Below are 21,870 nucleotides of genomic sequence, written 5' to 3'. Positions count from 1 at the left end.
GTGGTAGAATCAGGATATGGTGAAAATAAGCAGATGCTTGATGGTTAGTGCAAGCTCATTGGGCTAAAGAGTCTGTTGCTGTACGAATCTGACTCCTACTAAGTGAACTATTAAATAACACTGTCCATCTCTGAAGCTTTATATCAAATTTAACTCGGTTTTGGAAAACTACCTCCTCAATTTGCTCTGCTACGCTACCAAACCCAGTGATATCTTTGAGTGTGTTTCTGAAACAAGCACCCTACAGTCCTGTCCATCAGAGGCAAAGTCCTCCCCACCACTGAGCACTTCTACAAGGAGCACTGCTGCAGGAAAGATGCATCCATCATTTAGGACCTGCACCCATCCAGGCCAGGCTCTCTTTTCACTGCTGCTATCATGAAGGAGATAGGGTTGCACACTGCCGGGTTCAGGAACAGTTATTACCCTTCAACCATCATGCTCCTGAAAGTGTAAATAATTTCATTCACATCAACACTGAACTGATTAACAACCCCAAGGACTCACATTCAAACACTCTACAACTCATGCTCTCAGTATTATTTAATTACTTGCTTATCCATTATTATTATTTCTATCATGATTTTTTTTTGTATTTGCACAATTTGTTGTCTTCTTCCGCCTTAGTTGTCTGTCAGTGTTCGTGTGTAATTTTTCATTGATTCTGTTGGATTTCTTTGTCTTCCTGTGAATGTCTGCAAGAAAGTGCATCTCAGTAGCATACGGTGACATATCAGAATCAGATTTAATATCACCAGCAGATGTCGTGAAACTTGTCAACATTGCAACAGCAATACAATGAAATGCACGATAAATATAGAGGGAAAAACTGAATTACAGTGTGTGTGTGTGTGTGTATGTGTATATTAAATAGTTAAGTTAAAAAAGGAAGTGTCAAAAATACAAATAAAAAAGTAGTGAGTTAGTGTTCATGGGTTCAACGTTCATTTAGAAATTGGATGGCAGAAGGGAAGAAAATGATTTCTGTAAAGGTATATGTATATATGTACTTGTACTTAGATTTTCAGAAGGTGTTTGATAAGGTGCCACACATGAGGCTGTTTAACGAGGTAAAATCCCATAGCATTACAGGAAAGATACTAGCGTGGATAGAGGAATGGCTAACAGGCAGGAGGCAGTGAGTGGGAATAAAAGGGGCCTTTTCTGATTGGCTGCCAGTAACTAGTGGTGTTCCTCTTGGGACTGCTACGTTTCACTTTGTCAATTATTTTGATAATGGAATTGATAGCTTTGCAGCAAAGGTTGTGGACGATACGAAGATAGGTGGAGGGTTGGTAGTGCTGAGGAAGCAATGCGATTGCAGCAGGACTTCGACAAATTGGAAGAATGACAAAGAAAGTGGCAGATGGACTACAGTGTTGGGAAATGTATGATAATGCATTCATGTAAAAGGAACAATAGTGTGGACTATTAACTAAATGGGGAGAAGGTTCAAACATCATAGGTGCAGAGGGACTTAGGAGACCCCAGAAGGTTAATTTTCAGGTTGAGTCTGTGGTAAAGAAGGCAAAGGCAATGTTGACATTTATTTCAAGGGGAATAGAGTATAAAAACAAGGAGATAATGCTAAGGTTTCATGAGACACTAGTCAAGCTTCCTTTGGAAAATTGTCAACAGTTCTGGGCCCCATATTTCAGAAAGAACGTGCTGTCATTGGGGAGAGTTCTGAGGAGGTTGATTCAATGATAATTCTGGGAATGTAGGGGTTGGTGTATAAGGAGCGTGTGGCAGCTTTGGGCCTGTACTCACTGGAAATTAGAAAAACACGGGGAGATCACATTGAAACCTATCGAATATTGAAAGGACTAGATAGGATGGATGTGGAGAGGATGTTTCCGATGGTGAGGGTATCTAGAATTGGAGGGCACAACCTCAGAATTAAGGGGCAACCCTTAAGAATAGAGGTAAGGAGTATTTTTTTTAAATCAGAGAGTAGTATAGTCAGAGTGGAATTCTCTGCCGCAGACTGCAGTGGAGGCCAAGTCCATGGGTGTATTTAAGGCGGAAGTTGATAGTTTCCTGATTTGTCAGGGCATCTAAGGAAATGGCGAGAAGACAGGGGTATGGGGTTGAGCTCGATCTGGGATCAGCCATGGTGGAACGGTGGAGAAGACTCAATGGGCTAAATGGCCTAATTCTGTTCCTACGTCTTATGGTCTTATTTACTTTAAACTTTGAAAAGTTCACCCCATTACATTTCCAGACCATTCAAGAGCCAGTTTAACTTAATGCACTTCTACTACAATGATGTTTTTTTCACCATTGAAGATACCTCTGTGAGCTTTACCAAGATAGATTTGCTAATATTATTAAAATCGGTCTGGGGTGTATTCCCTCTTCATCAAAAGATCCTTGGTCTATCACACATTGCCTGACAAAGTCTGCATTACTCTTCCTTTAAAAACTCATCAGTTGTTCAAATATTCAGGGAGTCATCAAAGTCATACAAGAATAATGCAAACAACCTTCTTAATTAGCACTACCAATTACACTAAAAAAAGGTAACCAAAGACAAAAATATACAGACTGAGCAGCTAGTAAACTCAACAAATTCTTTCATTGTTTATTTAAAAGCAATTAGTTGAATTCCATTTAAAATTACATTTTCGCATCAGCTAGGGAATAATCCATTATGAAGTGTTGTGTTAATTATGTGTTCCCTTTATAGTGCTGTTTAATAATAACATAAGATGGAGAGAGAGCATGAAAGAGCTGGGGAGTGGAGTCAGGAGGGGTCAACTCTGATGCTTTGATCAAGTGCAACATCATTGTTGAGGTTGGATTGGACAGGAATTCAGTAAAGGAGGGAGGTCAGAATGGTTAGAAGGAAGATCTAATAAATCACACTGGGAAATCAGAGGACTCTGATGGAGATCAGAGCCATAGCTGGGGATTGAAGGGGAGAGTGAGAGAGAGAAAGAGAGAGAGACCATTTGGTGGGGTAATGGATAGAGAGGCCCTCCGTTGGTCACGGTTGACCATGGATGTTTCGTGCCTGCTAGCTACTTAATATGGAAGCCAGGGCAGTATGATACGGAGAGCAAGTTATTGCTCATGTAGCAGTCTCTCCCTCTCCAAGCAGTTGATAAATCTAAAGGAACACACACAGATACAGTTTGGAGTTGCCAGTCAACGTAGGACTGTCTTACTTACATTTGAATGTAACTTACTGTACTGACTTGCGATTTTATTATAACCATATAACAACTACAGCACGGAAACAGGCCACCTTAGCCCTTCTAGTCTGTGGTGAATGCTTAATCTCACCTAGTCCCACCGACCTGCACTCAGCTCATAAACCTCCATTCCTTTCCTGTCCATATACCTATCCAAATTTTTTTTAAATTACAAAATCAAACCTGCCTTTACCATTTCTACTGGAAGCTCGTTCCACACAGCTACCACTCTCTGAATAAAGAATTTCCCTCTCGTGTTACCCCTAAACTTTTGCCCCTCAACTCTCAACTCATGTCCTCTTGTTTGAATCTCCCCTACTCTCAATGGAAAAAGTCTATCCACATCAACTCTATCTATCCCCCTCATAATTTTAAATACCTCTATCAAGTCCCCCCTCAACCTTCTACGCTCCAAAGAATAAAGACCTAACATTCAACCTTTCTCTGTAACTTAGGTGCTGAAACCCAGGTAACATTCTAGTAAATCTCCTCTGTACTCTCTATTTTGTTGACATCTTTCCTACAATTCAGTGACCAGAACTGTACACAATACTCCAAATTCGGCCTCACTAATGCCTTGTACAATTTTGGTGTACTTTGTGCAGTTCTAGTCACCCCAGTACAGGAGGAATATTAAGGCTTTGGCCTGTGTATTACAGGGCTCAAAGTTCAAAGTAAATTTAGTCACCATATACAACCCTGAAATTTGTTTTCTTCTGGACATACACCGTAAATCCAAGAAACACAATAGAATCAATGAAAGACTGCACCCAATAGGATGGGCAAACAACCATTGTGCAAAATACAATGAACTGTGCAAATACAAAAGAGAAAAATAGTAAAAATAAATAAACAAACAAAAAAATAAATAAGCAAGCGATTATTATCAAAAACATCAGATGAAGTGTCATTGAAAGTAAGTCCCATAGGATGTAGGAATAGTTCAGTGATTGGTAGAGTGAAATTATTTCCTTTTGTAAAAGGCCCTGCTGGTTGAGGGGCAATAACTGTTCCTGAGATGCAAGATAGATACATTCCAAAAAAGAAGAAATTTTCAAATGGAAAAAGGATGCAACTGTCGCTGACAAGAGAAGTCAAAGCCAAAGTAAAAGCAAAGGAGAGGGCATACAAGGAAGGAAAAATTAGTGGGAAGACGGAGAATTGGGAAGTTTTTAAAAGCTTACAAAAGGAAACTAAGTAGGTCATTAAGAGGGAAAAGATGAACAATGAAAGGAAGCTAGTAAATAATATCAAAGAGGATACAAAAAGCTTTTTCAAGTATATAAAGAGTAAAAGACAGGTGAGAGTAGATATAGGATTGATAGAAAATGATGCTGGAGAAAATGTAATGGGAGATGAGGAGATGGCGGAGGAACTGAATGAGTATTTTGCATCAGTCTTCACTGAAGAAGACATCAGCAGTATACCGGACACTCAAGGGTGTCAGGGAAGAGAAGTGTGCACTGTCACAATTATGAAAGAGAAAGTACTCAGGAAGCTGAATAGTCTAAGAGAAGATAAATCTCCCGGACCAGATGGAATGCACCCTCGTGTTCTGAAAGAAGTAGCTGTGGAGATTGCGGAGGCATTAGCGATGATCTTTCAAAAGTCAATAGATTCTGGCAGGGTTCCTGAAGACTTGAAGATTGCAAATGTCACTCCGCTATTTAAGAAGGGGGCAAGGAAGTGAAAAGGAAATTATAGACCTGTTAGCTTGACATCGGTGATTGGGAAGTTGTTGGAGTCGATTGTCAAGGATGAGGCTATGGAGTACCTGGAGGCATATGACAAGACAGGCAGAACTCAGCATGGTTTCCTTAAAGGAAAATCCTGCCTGACAAACCTATTGCAATTTTTTGAGGAAATTACAAGTAGGCTAGACAAGGGAGATGAAGTGGATGTTGTGTATTTGGATTTTCAGAAGCCCTTTGACAAGGCATTGCACATGAGGCTGCTAAACAAGTTCAGAGCCCATGAAATTACAGGAAAGTTACATACGTGGGTAGAGCATTGGCTGATTGGCAGGAAATGGAGAGTGGGAATAAATGGATCCCGTTCTGGTTGGCTGCCAGTTACCAGTGGTGTTCCACAGGGGTCCATGTTGGGGCCACTTCTTTTTACATTGTATATCAATGATTTGGATTATGGAATAGGTGGCTTTGTGGCTAAGTTTGCTGATGATACAAAGATAGGTGGAGGGGCCGGTAGTGCAGAGAGACTTGGATAGATTGGTAGAATGGGCAAAAAAAGTGGCAAATGAAATACAATGTTGGAAAGTGTATGTATGGTCATACACTTTGGTAGAAGAAATAAGTAGGTGGACTATTATTTAAATGGGGAGAGAATTCAAAGTTCTGAGATGCAACAGGACTTGGGAGTCCTCCTGCAGGATACCCTTAAGGTTAACCTCCAGGTTGAATCAGTGGTGAAGAAGGCAAATGCAATGTTGGCATTGATTTCTAGAGGAATAGAGTATAGGAGCAGGAGCAGGGATGTGATGCTGAGCCTCTACAAGGCACTGGTAATACCTCACTTGGAATACTGTGTGCAGTTTTGGGCTCCTTATTTAAGAAAGGATGTGCTGACATTGGAGAGGGTTCAGAGAGGATTCACTAGAATGATTCTGGGAATGAGAGGGTTAACATATGACGAACGTTTGACTGCTCTTGGACTGTACTCCTTAGAGTTTAGAAGAATGAGGAGAGACCTCATAGAAACATTTTGAATGTTGAAAGGCATGAACAGAGTGGATGTGGCAAAGTTGTTTCCCATGGTGGGGGAGTCTAGTACGAGACAACATGACTTGTGGATCACAGGGCTCCCATTCAGATCAGAGATGCGAAGAAATTTTTTTAGCCAGAGGGTGGTGAGTCTGTGAAATTTGTTACCACGGATGGCAGTGGAGATCAAGTCATTGGGTGTATTTAAGGCAGAGATTGATAAATATCTGAGTAGCCAGGGCATCAAAGGTTATGGTGAGAAGGCAGGGGAGTGGGAATAAATGGGAGAATGGATCAGCTCATGATAAAATGGCAGAACAGACTCGATGGGCTGAATGGCCAACTTCTGCTCCTTTGTCCTATGGTCTTATGAACTTGGTGGTGTGGGTCCTGAGGTTCCTGTATGTTCTTTCTGATAACAGCAGCGAGAAGAGAGCATGGTCTGGCTGGTAGGGGTCCTCAATGATGGATGCTGCTTTTCTGCAATAGCACTCAGTGTAGGTGTGCTTACTGGATTTACCTGTGATGAACTGGGCTGTATCTACCACTTCTTGTAAGATTTTCTGTTCAAGGGCATTTGAGTTTCCATTCCAGGCTGTGATGCAACCAGCCAATATATTCTCCACCACACTTCTATTGAAGTTTCTCAAAGTTCTAGATGTCATGCCAAATGTTTGTAAACTTCAAAGGACGTTGAGGTGCTGTCTTGCTTACTTTGTAATTGTAACTGCGTGCTAGTCCCAGGACAGATCCTCTGAAATGATGGCACTGAGGAATTTAAAGTTGCTGACCCTCCATCTCTGATCCACCAATGAGGACTGGCTAATGGACCTTCAGTTTACTCCTCTTGAAGTCAATAATCAGCTCCAGTTAATCTCACTCCTGGTGACATTGAGTGAGAGGTTGTTGTTGTGGCACCACTCACCAGATTTTCAAGATCCCTCCTGGATGCTGACTCATCACCAGCTTTGATTCGGCCAATGATGGTGGCGTGGTCAGCAAACCCAAATATGGCATTGGAGCTATGTCACATAGTCATAAGTACAAAGTAAGTAGAGCAGGGGGCTCAGTATACAGTCTACAGTGCACCTGTGGAGGAGATATCGTTGCCATTACGAACTGACTGGGGTCTGCAAGTGAGGAAATCAAGGATCCAGTTGCACAAGGAGGTATTGAGGCCTCAGCTGAAGCTTATTGCTTAGTTTTGAGGGGGTGATATTATTGAATGCAGAGCTGTAGTTGATGAAGAGCATCCTAGAATATGCATCTTAGCTGTCCAGATGATCCGGGGTTGAGTGAAGACCAATGAAATTGCATCTGCTGTGGACCTGTTGTGCTATTGGGAAAATTTGAGCAGATCCAAGTCACTTCTCAGGCAGGAGTTAATGTTTCATTACCAATCTCTCGAAGGACTTCATCACGGTGGATGTAAGTGCGAATGGGTGATAGTCAATGGGGCAGCTTACCATGTAGGAGCCCACTTGAAGCTTGCATCTACCTCAGAGTGCTGAAGCGAGGGTTTAAAGATGTCAGTGAACACACCAGCCAGGGGATCAGCACAGCTCTTTAGTATATGGCCAGGTACCCAATCTACGCTGGATGTTTTCTGTGCATTCATGCTCCTAAAGGATGCTCTCGTGTCAGCCTCAGAGAGTGAAATCATAGGGTCCTCAGGGTCTGTGGGAGTTTCTGAAGGTTCCTCAATGTGTTGATGGTGAAACTGAGCATAGAAGGCATTGAGCTAATCAGGGAGCGAAGCCTCATTGTCACCTGTTTTCCTTTTGTAAGAGCATTCAAGCTCTTCTATAGCTGTCAAGCATCCTTCAGTGATTCAACTTTGGTGCAAGATTGCCACTTCATACCTCTTGTATCCCTTGGTTGCCAGATCTGAATGCCACTGATCTGGCCCCCCGCAGAATGCAGATCTTATGGTTCATCCAGGGATTCTGATAGGGGAAGGCTCTGAAAGATGTTCACATACTCGTCTATGACTGTTTTTATAAAGTCCATGACAACTGTAGTGTATCCTTTCAGATCCTTTGAGTCTTTGAACACAGTCCAGTACACCTACTCAAAGCAATCCTGCAGTTGCTCCTCTGCCTCCCATGACCACTTCTTTGTGGTCTTTGTATCTGAAGCCTTGCTCTTTAGTCTCTGCCCATATGCAGGTAAGAGAAGGACAGCCAAGTGATCAGATGTCCCGAAATGAAGTCCAGGCATGGAAATGTATGCATTCTTTATCTTAGTATAGCGGTGGTCATATGTGCTGGGACCTCTGGTGCTGCCTCACATGCTGATGATAACTTGGAAGATATTTCTTCAAATAGGGCTTATTGAAGTCCCCAACTATGATTTGAAATGTGTCGAGGTGGGCTGTTTCTTGGTCTGTGAGGCCAGCATTCAATGTCTTGAGTGCCTGGTTAATATCAGCTTTTGTCAGTATGTAACTGCAATCAGGATTGTGAAGGAGAACTCTCTTGGCAGGTAAACTGGTCAGCACTTAAATGTTCCAGGTCGGGGAAACAAGAGTATGATAAAACCACCGTGTCCAACAATCACAAAGAGTTTATCATGAAACACAGAAACCCCCTCCCCAGCCATCTTTCGCCTTCCCCAAATCAGCAGTTCAGTCTCATTTGTGTATTGAGCAGCCTCCAGGTCTTACCGATGCATGAAGCAAGTCAGAAGTGAGCCATGTCTTTGTGAAACACAGGATGCAGCAATTCCTCATTTCCCTCTAATACAACAATCTTGCCCTTAGGTCCTCAGTCTTATTCTCCAGTGACTGTACATTTGCAAACAAGATGCTGGGTAAAGGAACTTTCAACGTTGGCTTGGAGTCCCCCCTCCTCCCTCTCTTCCAGCCATGGTCTTTCAAAAGATCATTAAATCGCTTGTTCATTAAGACAGTTTAAAGTTATGTTGCTTAAAGGGAAATTAGAGGCTTCACAAATTGCACAGACAGTAGTCCAGAAGTATATTTAGAAATTTTGTAAGCCTCCCGCAACAAGTTGCCATGGTTTATCAGAGCTACTTTGCCACCAGGTTCACCAGGACTTTCCTTGGATTAGAGAGTATTAGCTATGAGAGGTTGAACAAACTTGGATTGTTCTGTCTGGAGCATCGAGGCTAAGGATGACCTGATACAAGTACATGAAATAACGAGAGGCTTACATGCAGCAGACAAATAGTGTTTTTTCCCAGGATGGAGATGTGAAATACAAGGGGGTATAAGTTTCTGGTCAGAGGTAGAAAGTTTAATGAAGATTTATGAGGTAAGTTATGTAACACACAGAGTGATAGATGCCTGGACTGAGATCTTATAGAAAGATATAAAATTATGAAAAGGATAGATAAGATAGAGGCAGGGAAGTTGTCTCCACTGTTTGTGAGAACACAGCTAGGGGACAAAGCCTCAGATTCGGGGGGACTGCTTTTCCCAGAGGGTGGTGAATCTGTGGAATTCTCTGCCCAGTGAAACAGTGCAGGCTACCTCAGTAAATATACTTCAGACAAAGTTGGATAGATTTTGCATGGTAAGGAAATTAAGGGTATGGAGAAAAGGCAGGTAGGTGGAGATGAGTCCATGGTCAGTTCGGTCATGATCTTATTGAATGATGGAACAGGCTCAATGGGCCAGATGGCCTACTCCTGCCTCTATTTCTTATGTCATGAGTGGTGGTGGGTGCAGAAATAATAGCAATGTTTAAAAGGCATATGGGCAGATACTGTGCATGAACATGCAGGGATTGAAGGAATATAGAGTGTCAGTGCAGATATTTTGGGCCAAACAGCCTGCTCCATTCGATGATCTTGTTCCACTGGAAAGATTGGGAAGTGGGCCTGTGGGAGGGATGGAGGGGGCCAAATGGTGCAAAACTGTGGCTCACAGCTTCTAAACCCAGCAAGAGAGATATGTCAGCTGAGGACAGGACAACATCCCAAAGTGGAGTGGGGGTTCATGGCTGAAGGAGGAGTGGAGATGGGAATTGATCAGGAGGTAGGGGAAATGGAAGGAAGTAAGCTGGGTTCAGCAGTCCTCACCACCCTCAAGCTCTCAAGATCCCTGATTCCTGTGGATACTGCGTTGACAACATAAATTTAAAATGGAGGTCAAATCTGTGGCATGCAGCCTCCCTAGAGTACTGATTAAACCAGGAAGCTGGTTGGTTGCTCATGTGTTAAATCCAGAAGGGAGCTGCTATGATGCAGGTAGAAATGAAGTTTCTAACATCCCAAATCTGCCTGTTTCTGTGTATTAAAATTCTCCTCAATGATCCCCGGACCAAAGGTTTAAAATTCAGTCTTGGCATTTGTCAAGAGGAGCAATTGTTGCCACTAAATGAATGAATTAGGAACTGTTCATCACAGAAGCACCAGTGGAATAATATCCATGGATGCTACTGTTTGTAACAGGAGGCCCTCTAGGACCACAGCACACAGAGTCCAAAACATTTGTTATCCTGTTCGGGACCAGCCACATAATGCATCACTTGCAAGACAGTTAAATACCTACAAACTATGCTTTGGATCACAACACAGAATACAGCTAAGGCATCTGCTTCATCAATAATCCTCTGCCATGTATACCGTTAAGAGCCAGGGCCAACTCTGCCAGTGATTCTCCATCCATAAAGGTCACTGCAGTACCAAAATAGCTCGCAGCACAAACCTCTCTCTGCATACTAATAAAACCAACACAAAGTCCAAACATAAAGCAGAAAGTACTGCAGAAAAATGTGTTCAAAAGAATATTGGAGATTTGAGTGCAGGCAAGATGGATTCACAAGTTACTGCAGATTTACTGCGATTGCTCCGGGCTAAACACACTAATTGTGAGAAGATCACTCAGAGAATTTTCCCTCCATTCCATACACATATTTAGCAAGTGAATGCAAGCTGCAAGTGCTGTGGGGATTTCTGGTACAAATGATGCTCTAAATTTGGCTCATTTTGAATGATTCCTTCAAGGTTTTTACTCCCAACTCATTTGCACATTACCAAAACATCGCACATTCTACGAACCAACGTGGTCAGGCCCAAATTTTCTGCCAACCTCAACCGCCAGCTGTATCCCCACTGATTCTACTCTCACCTGGAACGGGTACCCCAGTGGAAACTTTCACAAAGAAACCAGCTCTAAACTGATTAGTTCAGGGCCTCACTGATCACTAGTTCCCTTAGTGTGGTGTGAATATTCTGATCAGTTCTAGTCGCCCCATTATCGGAAGGATGTGAAAGGTTTAGAGTGGGTGCAGAGGATACTTATCATGAAGCTCCCTCAATTAGAGAGCCTATCTTATGAGGACAGGTTTAGCAAGTGAAGGTTTTTCTCTTTGGAGCTAAGGAGGATGAGAGCTGACTTGATAAAGGTGTCCAAGATGATGAGAGGCAAAGACTAAGAGGATAGCCAGAGACCTTTCCCAGGGCAGGCACAATATTAAGGTGATTAGAGGAAAGTAGGGGGGGGGGGATGGCAGAGATAAGCTTTTTACACATAGACTGGCAGGTGCATAGAATGCACTGCCAGGGACATATCAGGAACATTTAAGAAACTGTCTAAGATAGGCACATGTATGATAGAAAACTGGAAGACTACGTGGTAAGGCCAAAGAGTGGGTACTCTGCTGTTACATTTTATGTCTGCCAATAATTTCTGCTCCAAGGCTCCAAGTAGTAGAGGCCAGTTCAGTTGTGTCATTTAAGGTAAAATTGGATAGGTATATGGACAGGAAAGGAGTGGAGGGTTATGGGCTGAGTGCGGGTAGGTGGGACTAGGTGAGATTAAGAGTTCCGCACGGACTAGGAGGGCCGAGATGGCCAGTTTCCGTGCTGTGATTGTTATATGGTTATATGGCTGAAATGGCTATGAAAGCTGTCGAAGAGCTTAACTGCATCTTCATTAGCATGCTGGGGTTATAAAATAAATTATACCTTAAAAAAAAACTAAAAATTGAAAAAATGGGAAAGCGTTTGAACCCATTAGAACTGAAGCCAAGGGAACATGCAGAAGTTTAGGCGGTAGTGCTGGATTCCATGAAGAAATAACACTGGCTTGCAAGCAGGAAATTTCCAGTGCGCAGCCGGGCATACACTCTGTCCTCGACATTAACACAGCCTTTTATAGTAGTCTTGAATATCTGCCCAACCGTGGAACTAAAAACTAGGGAAAATTGTGAATCAAAGTTTTTTTTTAAATGCATATTGAAGTATTACTTTAGAGTGGTAATTTAGTAAACTCTGATTCAGCCTGTAGTGATGTACTACATACAGAGCTAGAAACAACGACACGCAGTCGCTAAATGGTTTCGAGACTAGTTTATTCAAACTTCGTGGCACTGGCTTTTAACCCCTAGTTCCCGCCCTCTCCGGGCAGAAGTGATATCAGAGGTGCATTAGCAAAGTCTCCCCCCCGCGCGCGGGCTATTTGTGAGCCGGTTCGCCTGTGCAGAAAGTGGGTCGCCACAAGCCAATCTCAAGAAAAGTTTTAAATCACATTGTCATTCTACCAGTTGAGTGACACAATTTTAAATGGCTGAAAATGATTATAAAATACAAAGCTATTTTCCAGTTAGATTTGGTTACAGTAATCTAACACTTGATAAATTTTGAAAGTATTATTTCAGAACCAATTCAATACATGAAATGTTTACCCCAAAGAAGCAGTTTAACTTTAGAAATCTTTCACAGTACTAGTATGGTGCATAATTCAAAGATATTCTCAATGATAATTCTTTCATCAGAGGTTCAACTAGTTCTATACATCTAGTGTATAACAAAAGCAACACAGAAAATTGGAGACATTTGCAGATTTGTGCCAAAGGCAATTTGCATTTTTCCTTTCTTTCGTGCCTGCAATGTGCATGTCAGCTGAAAGGAGCTAATCAAAATCCTGTAAGTGGAACTTAAAGGTGACATATCCTCTTATAACAGTCAATATCAGAAACAAAACTTTGCAGATTCTTTATACTCGATTGCAGCAAGCAAGTAGAATGACTGCTGGGACATATAGTTACAGGCAACTACATTACAATTAGCTTAATCAACTTGCTGGGTGGTTTTAAGTAATCCACAGTGTACAGACATACAGTAGCAGGTTATTTATCTCTCGAATGCCTCTAAACAATTTACAGTTGCTTCATGTCAAGAAATTAAGACCCCAGATGCCTGAAGAAATTCTGTTAGCTGGAAGATTTGCATGTTAGAGAACAAGAATGCTGATTTCCCAAAGCTATTTTTAAAGAAAGATTGAGAACAATGAGCTACTTAGCCATTGATGCAGATATTAAAGGGAGGATTTCGTGGGTATGGGAAGAGAGATTTGGTATTATATTTTAAATTAAATTTTGAAGCATACACTTCAAACTGAGACCTAGAGCTTCTTCCCTTGAATCAACATGTGGAATGAAATGGTTTAAGATCAGAAAATCAAAACTTTGAGAATCAGTTAAGAAGTCTGCGGATACAAATGACAAGGGGGTTTGATTTATTGAATAGAAGTAACTCTTCACATGGGAAGCGATCCTGATTATGAGAAGTAGAGTGCAAACAGGCTGACAATGTGCCTTTTCCTCCCAGTCCCTTAGATCTTTGAAATGAATAGGAGGAAGCAAAGCCTGCACCAGCAAAGTTTATTTTAAAGTGCTTAAGGCCTACAGAATTTTCTCCAGGGACAGCACTGAGTTCCTTTACTGGTAAAAAGTGTTTTCCAAGAATAAACAATTAAGATAAATGCAATGTGTCAACCCTTTTGCCCTGGCTCAAGTAAACACTGTTGTCCCAAGTTATGGTTACAATGCATTAATCTTAATTTGGTAGCTTTCTACAGCTTCTGATTTTCTTCATCTTGTAGTCTTAGCCTGTGTAAAGCAAGATTCCAGCAATGAATTCTCATTATCTGTAAATTACAACAAATGGAAGCAGCAAAAGAATCTTGAACATATCTCCATCACTGACACATTAGCCTGCTTTTTAACTGATGTCTTATTTAGGAGACTAAGAGATATTGAGGGAGACCAATAGAGGAGTGAATAGGATCTTCTGTAAGTGAGGCTCATGCAAAATTGCCTATCAACCTGGCTCACATCCCGCTTTCTCATAGGCATCCTACAATTCCTTCTCTTGAGACCCAGCACCAACCGATGTTACCAATCTACAGACGGCCCTCCTTATCCGCGGATTCTGCATGCGCAGATTCAAGCAACCGCGGATCGGGAAAACCCAGAAGTTCTCTCCAGCACTCGTTGCTTGAGCATGTACAGACTATTTTTTCTTGTCATTATTCCCTAAACAATACAGTATTACAACTATTTACATAGCATTTACATTGTATTAGGTATTATAAGTAATCTAGAAATGACTTTAAAGTACAGGCAGTCCTAGGGTTATGAATGAGTTTCATCCTTGAGTCCGTCTTTAACTCGGATTTGAAGTCGGAGCAGGTACATCCGATATTATTTAGCGTCAGTTAGTCAAACGTTTTTCTTAGTATATAGTAAATATTTTACCTTTCTATGCATATAAAACACTTAAGAAACATATGTAACTATACGTCGCCTCACTATAGAAAGGATGTGAAAGCTTTACAGAGGAGATTTACAAGATGCTGCCTGGATTAAAGAGCATGTCTTATGAAGACAGGCTGAATGGGCTGGGGCTTTCCTCTTTGCATTGAAGGAGAAGGAGAGCTAACTTGATAGATGTGTTCAAAATGATAAAAGGCATGGACAGCATGGACAGCCAGAGACTTTTTTCTGAGAGTGTAAATAGCTAATACCAGGGGACATAATTTTAAGGTGATCGGGAGAAAGTATAGGGGGATGTCAGAGGGTGGTGAGTGCATGGAACACCACTGTTATGGGTGGTCTAGAGGCAGATTCATTAGAAGCATATAAGAAGCTCTTAGGTAGACATATAGATGATAGAAAATTGGAAGACTATGTAGGAGGGAGCGGTTAGATTGATTCCTAGAGTAGGTTAAAAGGTGGGTGTAACATTGGGACCGAAGGGTATGTACTGTGCTGTCAAGTTCTATGTTCTTTGTTCAAACAGGTAAACCCACGTTCTCTTTGGGAGGGGAAGAATGAGTGATGATAAGAAATGGGAGTGTTCTTTGTGTTCCAAAAGAATGACACCAAGTGCTAGCCCCTCAAAATCTCCTCCAACATGACTGAACTGCTTTCCTCCCTTCCACAGGCTCACACAATACTGTGCCAGACTAGGCCTGCAATCTTGCTGGACAAACAAAAGGTTCAGGATCACTGTCATCCCATTTTGTCCCACTTAACTGTGTTGGGTTGCTTAACTCTAAAATGAATTTGGACGGATGAATCTGAGGCAAAGCAACCCAAATATTAGTTAAGAGCAGGGTAAGATAAGAAAACATAGAACATAGAATAATACAGCATAGTACAGGCCCTTCGGCCCACAATGTTGTGCCGATTCTTAATCCCTGCATCCCATATAACCCCCCACCTTAAATTCCTCCATATACCTATCTAGTAGTCTCTTAAATTTCACTAGTGTATCTGCCTCCACCACTGACTCAGGCAGTGCATTCCACACACCAACCACTCTCTGAGTGAAAAACCTTCCTCTAATATCCCTATTGAACTTCCCACCCCTTACCTTAAAGCAATGTTGTCTTGTGTTAAGCAGTGTTGCCCTAGGGAAGTGGCGCTGGCTGTTCACCCTATCTATTCCTCTTAACATCATGTATACCTCTGTCATGTCTCCTCTCATCCTCCTTCACTCCAAAGAGTAAAGCCCTAGCTCCCTTAACAGAGGAATTAACAGATCTTTCATCAATAAAAGGTCTTGACAGGGAACCAGTTAGGCCTCAGTTAGTGTATTGCATCAAGTTCTGGACAATTGGTCGAGGTGCTGATTCACAGCTGCAATAACCTTGTTCAATCCTGACCTTTGGTTCAATCCAGAGTTCCACTGCCGACTGTATGGGGTTTGCATGTTCTCCCTGTGACTACATAAATTTCCCTCAGGTGCTCCTGTTTCCTTTTACATCCCAAACCCATGCAGGTCAATAGGTTAACTGGCCACTGTAAATTGCCCAAGCGTAGAACTTGGTGGGAGTTAATAGGAATGTGGGGAGAATAAAATAGGATGAGAATAGGATTGGTTGAAATGGATGTTTGCTTGTCAGTATGGACTGTGGGCTGAAGGCCTGACTCTACACTGAATTACTCCATGATTACACTTCAGGAAGAATTTCGGGGCCTCATGGACAATGCAGAAAAAAGTTGTCAACTAGTTTGGCACAAGGAATGAGGGAATTTAGTTCATCGCTGGGGAAATCTAGATTGGTTTCGATAGCAAGTTAAATTTGGATGTTTCTAGTGGGGGAAAGGCGAGGAATAAAGCTCAAAATTTAAAGATGATTGATAAAGCAATTAGAGACATTAAAAGGAAAATCTAAGTTAAGCAAGATGTTGATTGAGATTGAGATGCTCCAGCCTGAATTGAGTAGAACTATATTGAGTGCTCAGTTTTAAAGCAGATTAAGATAAATACAAATAGAGAACATGAATGGTGAAGAACAGGCCAGGGGTCTAAATGGAACATCCTACCAAAATGCCAAAGGCAGGGTTTTTTTGGAGCAATGTGCTCTATCATACTCTCTCTGCTCTTTATCATCAGCCTCCTCTTAATTGGGACTTGAAGATATTTCTTCACTCAGAGGCTGGTGATTTGCTTGAATTTTTTTTACTGCAGAGAATTGCAGAGACTGTCATTGAGTTTGTGGTATTGACAGATTTTTGGAGGTAAAGAGAATAGCTGAACACAGAGGCAGTGCGAGCAATTGGTCTTGAGGAAAAACATCAGCTATAATCTTAATGAACGGCTGAGCAGATTCAAAAGGTCAAGTGACTTATCCCTGCTCCTGTCACTTTATTCTATTCTGTATAAATTCACTTGGTAGACATACCACAGGCTATTACCTCCACATTAAATAGTCTATATTTTCCTTAAAATGTTAACCTCTTTTGAACAAAATCATCAAGAAAATAATCTGGACCATTTGGCTCATAATTTAATTTTACTGACATTTCTAAACGTGCATTCTACATGTTAAGAGGCAATGAGAAGGCTCAATAGATACAAAGATGGGTGTGGCTTCATGTGAAAGTCTGAATCCACAGAAAGCACTTTGCTGATTAGATGTAGAGAAAACCAGTGAAAATGTCTAAAGGTCAACAAATTAAACCATTGAGATAGTACAGAAATGAGAAAAATGGTTCATGCAGAGAACAAAATTATACTGATAGCAAAATTGGACAGTTTCTCATCTAAATCCCTTCCTGTTCTTGCTAATAATCACACCTTAACTGAATACAAAAGATTTCAGCTGAGAAAATCAAGGAAATTGTAGTGCACAATACTTTGTCACCGCATTATAATCCTGAAAATCAATGTTTTGCGAGAACGATAACAGAGACTATTTCTGGATCATTAGCTTCCCTTGCAAGGCTCATGTGGGAAATCCCTGTCATCAGTGATCCTGCATTCACAAAGTGATCACCATGTCAGAGACATAGGACGGAGCGGGAACAGGCCGCTGTTCACAGCCATGGTGCCTGCTGTTGGGTTACCGAGCCCTTTTCACCAACGTGACAAAGTGATGACATGACAGTGGGACAACAATCCATATTGTTGACACAGCTCCTTGCTGTTTCCCACACCCAGTTCCAGATCCTGAACCATCATAACACTGTTCAGCTCAGATCCTTGAAGCACAGCACACGGCAGGACAGGAAAACTGGCTCTCTACCATACTGTGGGATTTGGACCCTCAATCTCCAGCACAAACGGGACTCAGACCCCCAACCCCAACACGCAGTCCCCAGTCCTGTGAATCACTATACTCCTTTCAAATTCAGCCTCTCAATTCCCAACACACAATCTTTCTCAGTCTCTCAGGCCCCAGAACACGATGGACCTCTGTCTCTCCAACCTCAACATACTATGAGCTCCCGTCTTTCCACTCTCGGCCCCCCTTTGTTGTTTTATTTCATTTCATGAGAATCATCAATGACAGAATATTGCCCAAAGTTCCATGAAAAATTATACAAAATCTTTGTTATTAGCCAGTGATGATCATTTTGGTATCCAGTTGGGTCTAGTGCTGTTTTGGTTGTCTGATAGGATTTGGTTGCCATTCAGTTCAGGTAAGCATTAAACATTCCATTAGGCAGGTAATTTAGGAATGTACCACACTTGATGAAAAGACCGTATATTTTGAGGTAAAAAGGCAAGAAAATATGTGGGTTTTGATGAGTTGGCCACTAAAATTATTACAAGTATCAGGAATTCTGCCCCAAACCTGGATATAATAGAAGCCATCTTCCTGAACATCAGGACTCTACTCCCAACACATCGTTTGGATCTGGTTGAAATAGCCCACCTCCAGATTTTATTACACACATGCACAAGATCTGACAGTCAGCAGCAATGGGCAGTAAATGGTCTTGGCAACAAGGTGACATTTGACATGACTCTGGCACCAGAAGCTCTCACAAAACTAAGGTCAACAGAAGTCATCTGATGCAAAAGAAGATGATGGTTGCAGATTGAGAGTGCTGTAACTTAGTGTGGAGTCCATGATCCAATCACACTTTCAACTTTGTTCACAACTCCTAATTATCATGAAATGCTATCTGGCTTCACTTGCACCAAATGACATGCCAATTTATCAGGAAACAGCTGTTTCACAAAGTACCATTACAAAAGACCAGCCACTTCCCTCAATCTTTCAAAGGCTTTATCATTAAGACCAAAGGACATTGGATCAGAATTAGGCCATTTGGCCCATTGAGTCTCCTCCACCATTTGATCAAGGCTGATCCATTTTCCTCTCAACCCCATTGTCCTGCCTTCTCCCCATAACCTTTTATGTCCCAACTTATTATGAATCTCTGCCTTAAATACATTCTATAACATGACCTCCACATATTCACCACTCCCTGGCTAAAGAAATTCTTCTTCATCTCTATTCTAAATGAACATCCCTCTATTCTGAGGATGTGCCCTCAGGTTCTAGACTTCCCCAGTATAGGAAACATCTTCTCCACTTCCACGCTATCAAGGCCTTTCAATAGTCGATAGGTTTCAATTAGATCCCTCCCTATCCCCATTCTTCTAATTTCCAGCAAGGAATTTCAGAACCATCAAATACTCTACATATGATAAGCTTTCCAATACCAGAATCATTTTTGTGAACCTTCTTTTAACCCTCCTCAATGTTAACACATCCTTTCTTAGATAAGGGGCCCAAAACTGCTCATAATACTCCACATGAGGCCTCACCATTACATCCTTGTTTTTATATTCTAAATGTTAAGTTCGACCATGAATCTCCAGACAAGAATGGAGGGTCCACTCAGACTAATAATATCAGTTGAGTGGCTGTGACGGCCAAAAAGATGCTTGTTAATCAGCAAAGACTGACTCCACATGTATCCTCTTCAAAGGCTATTCACCACTGCAAGGTAATGTGAGGTAACTTCAAGCAGGAACATGCCAGAAATGAAACCTTGAGGTTACTCATCACTGTCGCTGAATTACCCATTTTGGAAAATGCTTTGCCTTGACGTCTGGTCTAAATCAATGGAAAGAGTTGGCTATCCACTGATATTACTAAATTAAAATACATTTAATTACCTGTGCATTTCTTGACCTTGCTATTCCGCTTCCCATGCCAACTTAATTTGCAATTGAAGTTTTCCTCCCAGAACTCGGCAAACCAGACATTCCTCCTGTTATTTTCCAATGTACGGCTTCTGAAGTATCTGTCGAAGCCTGGAAAAGCAAAAAGAATCAAGCTTTTTCTCTGATGACATTTGGCACAGAGTCCATTTCAACTCTCAGAGCAAAGCTAATCCCCACCTTCTCTCTCTCAACCACACATTGACTGAGATTTTCATCACCCACCTACAGTAAGCCTAACTTGCAAGTGCCAATTCACCTACCTAACCAGTGCATATTTGGGAAGTGGGGCAAATCAGATAACTTGGCAGTGGCTGAGGGGAGGTTGCAAGAAAAACACACAAATTCACATTGACTGTGCCCAAGATCAAAAATGAATCCAGGTTGCTAGAACTGAGACAGAGCTGCACTGATATCAAGTACTGAGCATTGTATAAAACGTAATAAGCTATCAGGAACACACAGAATTCAGAAATAAAGCAGGACTGTGGTCTACATTGGTATTTCTTTCCTTTCTTGCGCTGTTTAAAATTATTTTCCAAATTGTCCTAAAATTTAAGCAGCAAGCATTACAGCCAAGTAGTTTGGAAAAACTTATCTCTAATGTCTTGAACTTTGATAGCTTGTAGTGTAAATAGATTAATGCAGTCTGGATCCAATTTCCCTCAGCAGTGACCTTGTCAATCCTGGGGGAAATATTACTGAGTTTGGCACTTTCCCCTGAGTGCAATCATGAGTCAATGAATTTCAATCAGAGCACAGGAAGAGGTGGCTGAATCGAGGACGAGAACCTGAAGTAATCCTACCTTCAACTGAGGCTCTCTTGGGAAGGATAGTGACAGCCCCTTCTGCAACGTCTTCTTGCAGGTGGACGGGCGCGATCTTTGAACCCCAGCTGTCAGAAGCAACCCAGAGGAAGTGCTTTGTCTGATTGGATCTTTTGGCGGCCTCCAGCAAACGGCTGTGGAGAAAAGGATGGCAGGGTGGGAGTGAGGAAAGCAGAAAGTAGATCGGATGGGCAGGGTGGTTAAGTTTTGCACTACAAAATGATAACAATCTTTTCACCTCATTTCCTCCTCCACTACACCCCAGCACTGACGGACAAAGGTGCGATATACTCAGACAAACATCTTGACGGGCAAAAACATGACAAAATGCAGGAAAAGGACATGTTTGAAGACCGCATTGTATCTCATGAAGCAGCCATCTCTTCAGATTTAAATCATGTCGAGCTCGCTTTGTCACGTTCTCCCACCTGGCCTGTTAGTTTCTGATCTATTGCATCTGAAAACCAGCTCCATCTCCCAAAGGACCGAGGCAGCAGTCAGATGTGTAATTGCTTTAGAATTCCCCGTGCTCTTGAGGAAAATGCGTGGTGATTACAAATCAATTTTTTCAACTCCTTTCCTCATTTCCAGTATTCCTGAACTCCCACTAAAATCTTCAGCATCATCAACACCAAAAACAAGACAGCTAAAGGTTTCAGCTAGGTTTGGACCAGAACTCCAGGGGGCAGAGCTAAACACCATCAAGTGTAAAGAAAAAGAATGCTCACTTGATGTCATCTTCGTTTGCAAATATGATTATTCCACGAGCGTTGGGGGTCTCCAGCAAGCGCTTGATAATTTTGTCAAATTCTCCTGGCTTTGGCTCCCGTGGGATTTTCAGTGACTGGGCAATGCAAACCCTACCTAAGGGGAAAAACAAAAATTGCATCATATTAACCAAGCTGTCCACAGCAGCTGCAGTGTTGAGCATGTTGATAGGATGCACATTCACTGATCCATCCTGTCCTTTATTAATTAGACTGTTAAGTGCAACAATGAGTATCGCCAGTGATACTGGACAAATATTAGCAAAACTAATGTCACTTTTGGATTATCACCATTATACAATAAAAAAAAAGCAAAAGATCCCATCAGTCGAGGTCATGCTCTCTTTTTACTACTACCATCAGGCTGGAGGTACAGGAACCTTGTGTCCCACAAGGCCAGGTACAGGAACAGTTGTTACCCTACAGTCATCAGGCTCCTGAACCAGTGTGGATGACTTCACTCACAGCAGAAGTGATTCCACAACCAAAAGATTCCCTTTCAAAGACTCTACAACTTATTATTATTATTTCCATAATTTGTCTTCTTTTGCACATTGTGTAAAAGGTCGTGTAAAGGGGGGTTGCTTTTTCTTTGTTACTGCGTATGTTAATCAAAATGGCTTCTTTGTTTTGTTAAAAG

The 21,870-nt window shown here is 41.7% G+C and overlaps 1 protein-coding gene across 1 annotated transcript in view; it reads right to left on the bottom strand.

The window, feature by feature from the left end:
* The window catches only part of LOC132397675 (metabotropic glutamate receptor 8-like), a 381,459-nt gene that overhangs the window by 109,691 nt on the left and 249,898 nt on the right, over window positions 1-21,870 (bottom strand). Inside the window, exons 4-6 of the mRNA XM_059976443.1 lie at window positions 21,192-21,327; window positions 20,443-20,597; window positions 19,592-19,729 (exon numbers count right to left, since the gene is read on the bottom strand). Coding sequence (XP_059832426.1) covers window positions 19,592-19,729; window positions 20,443-20,597; window positions 21,192-21,327 — 429 coding nt within the window. The remainder of the gene's footprint in view (window positions 1-19,591; window positions 19,730-20,442; window positions 20,598-21,191; window positions 21,328-21,870) is intronic.

Source organism: Hypanus sabinus, chromosome 8 (assembly GCF_030144855.1).
Source record: "Hypanus sabinus isolate sHypSab1 chromosome 8, sHypSab1.hap1, whole genome shotgun sequence".
Taxonomy (NCBI): Eukaryota; Metazoa; Chordata; class Chondrichthyes; order Myliobatiformes; family Dasyatidae; genus Hypanus; species Hypanus sabinus.
This window is presented reverse-complemented; position numbering and strand designations above follow the sequence as displayed.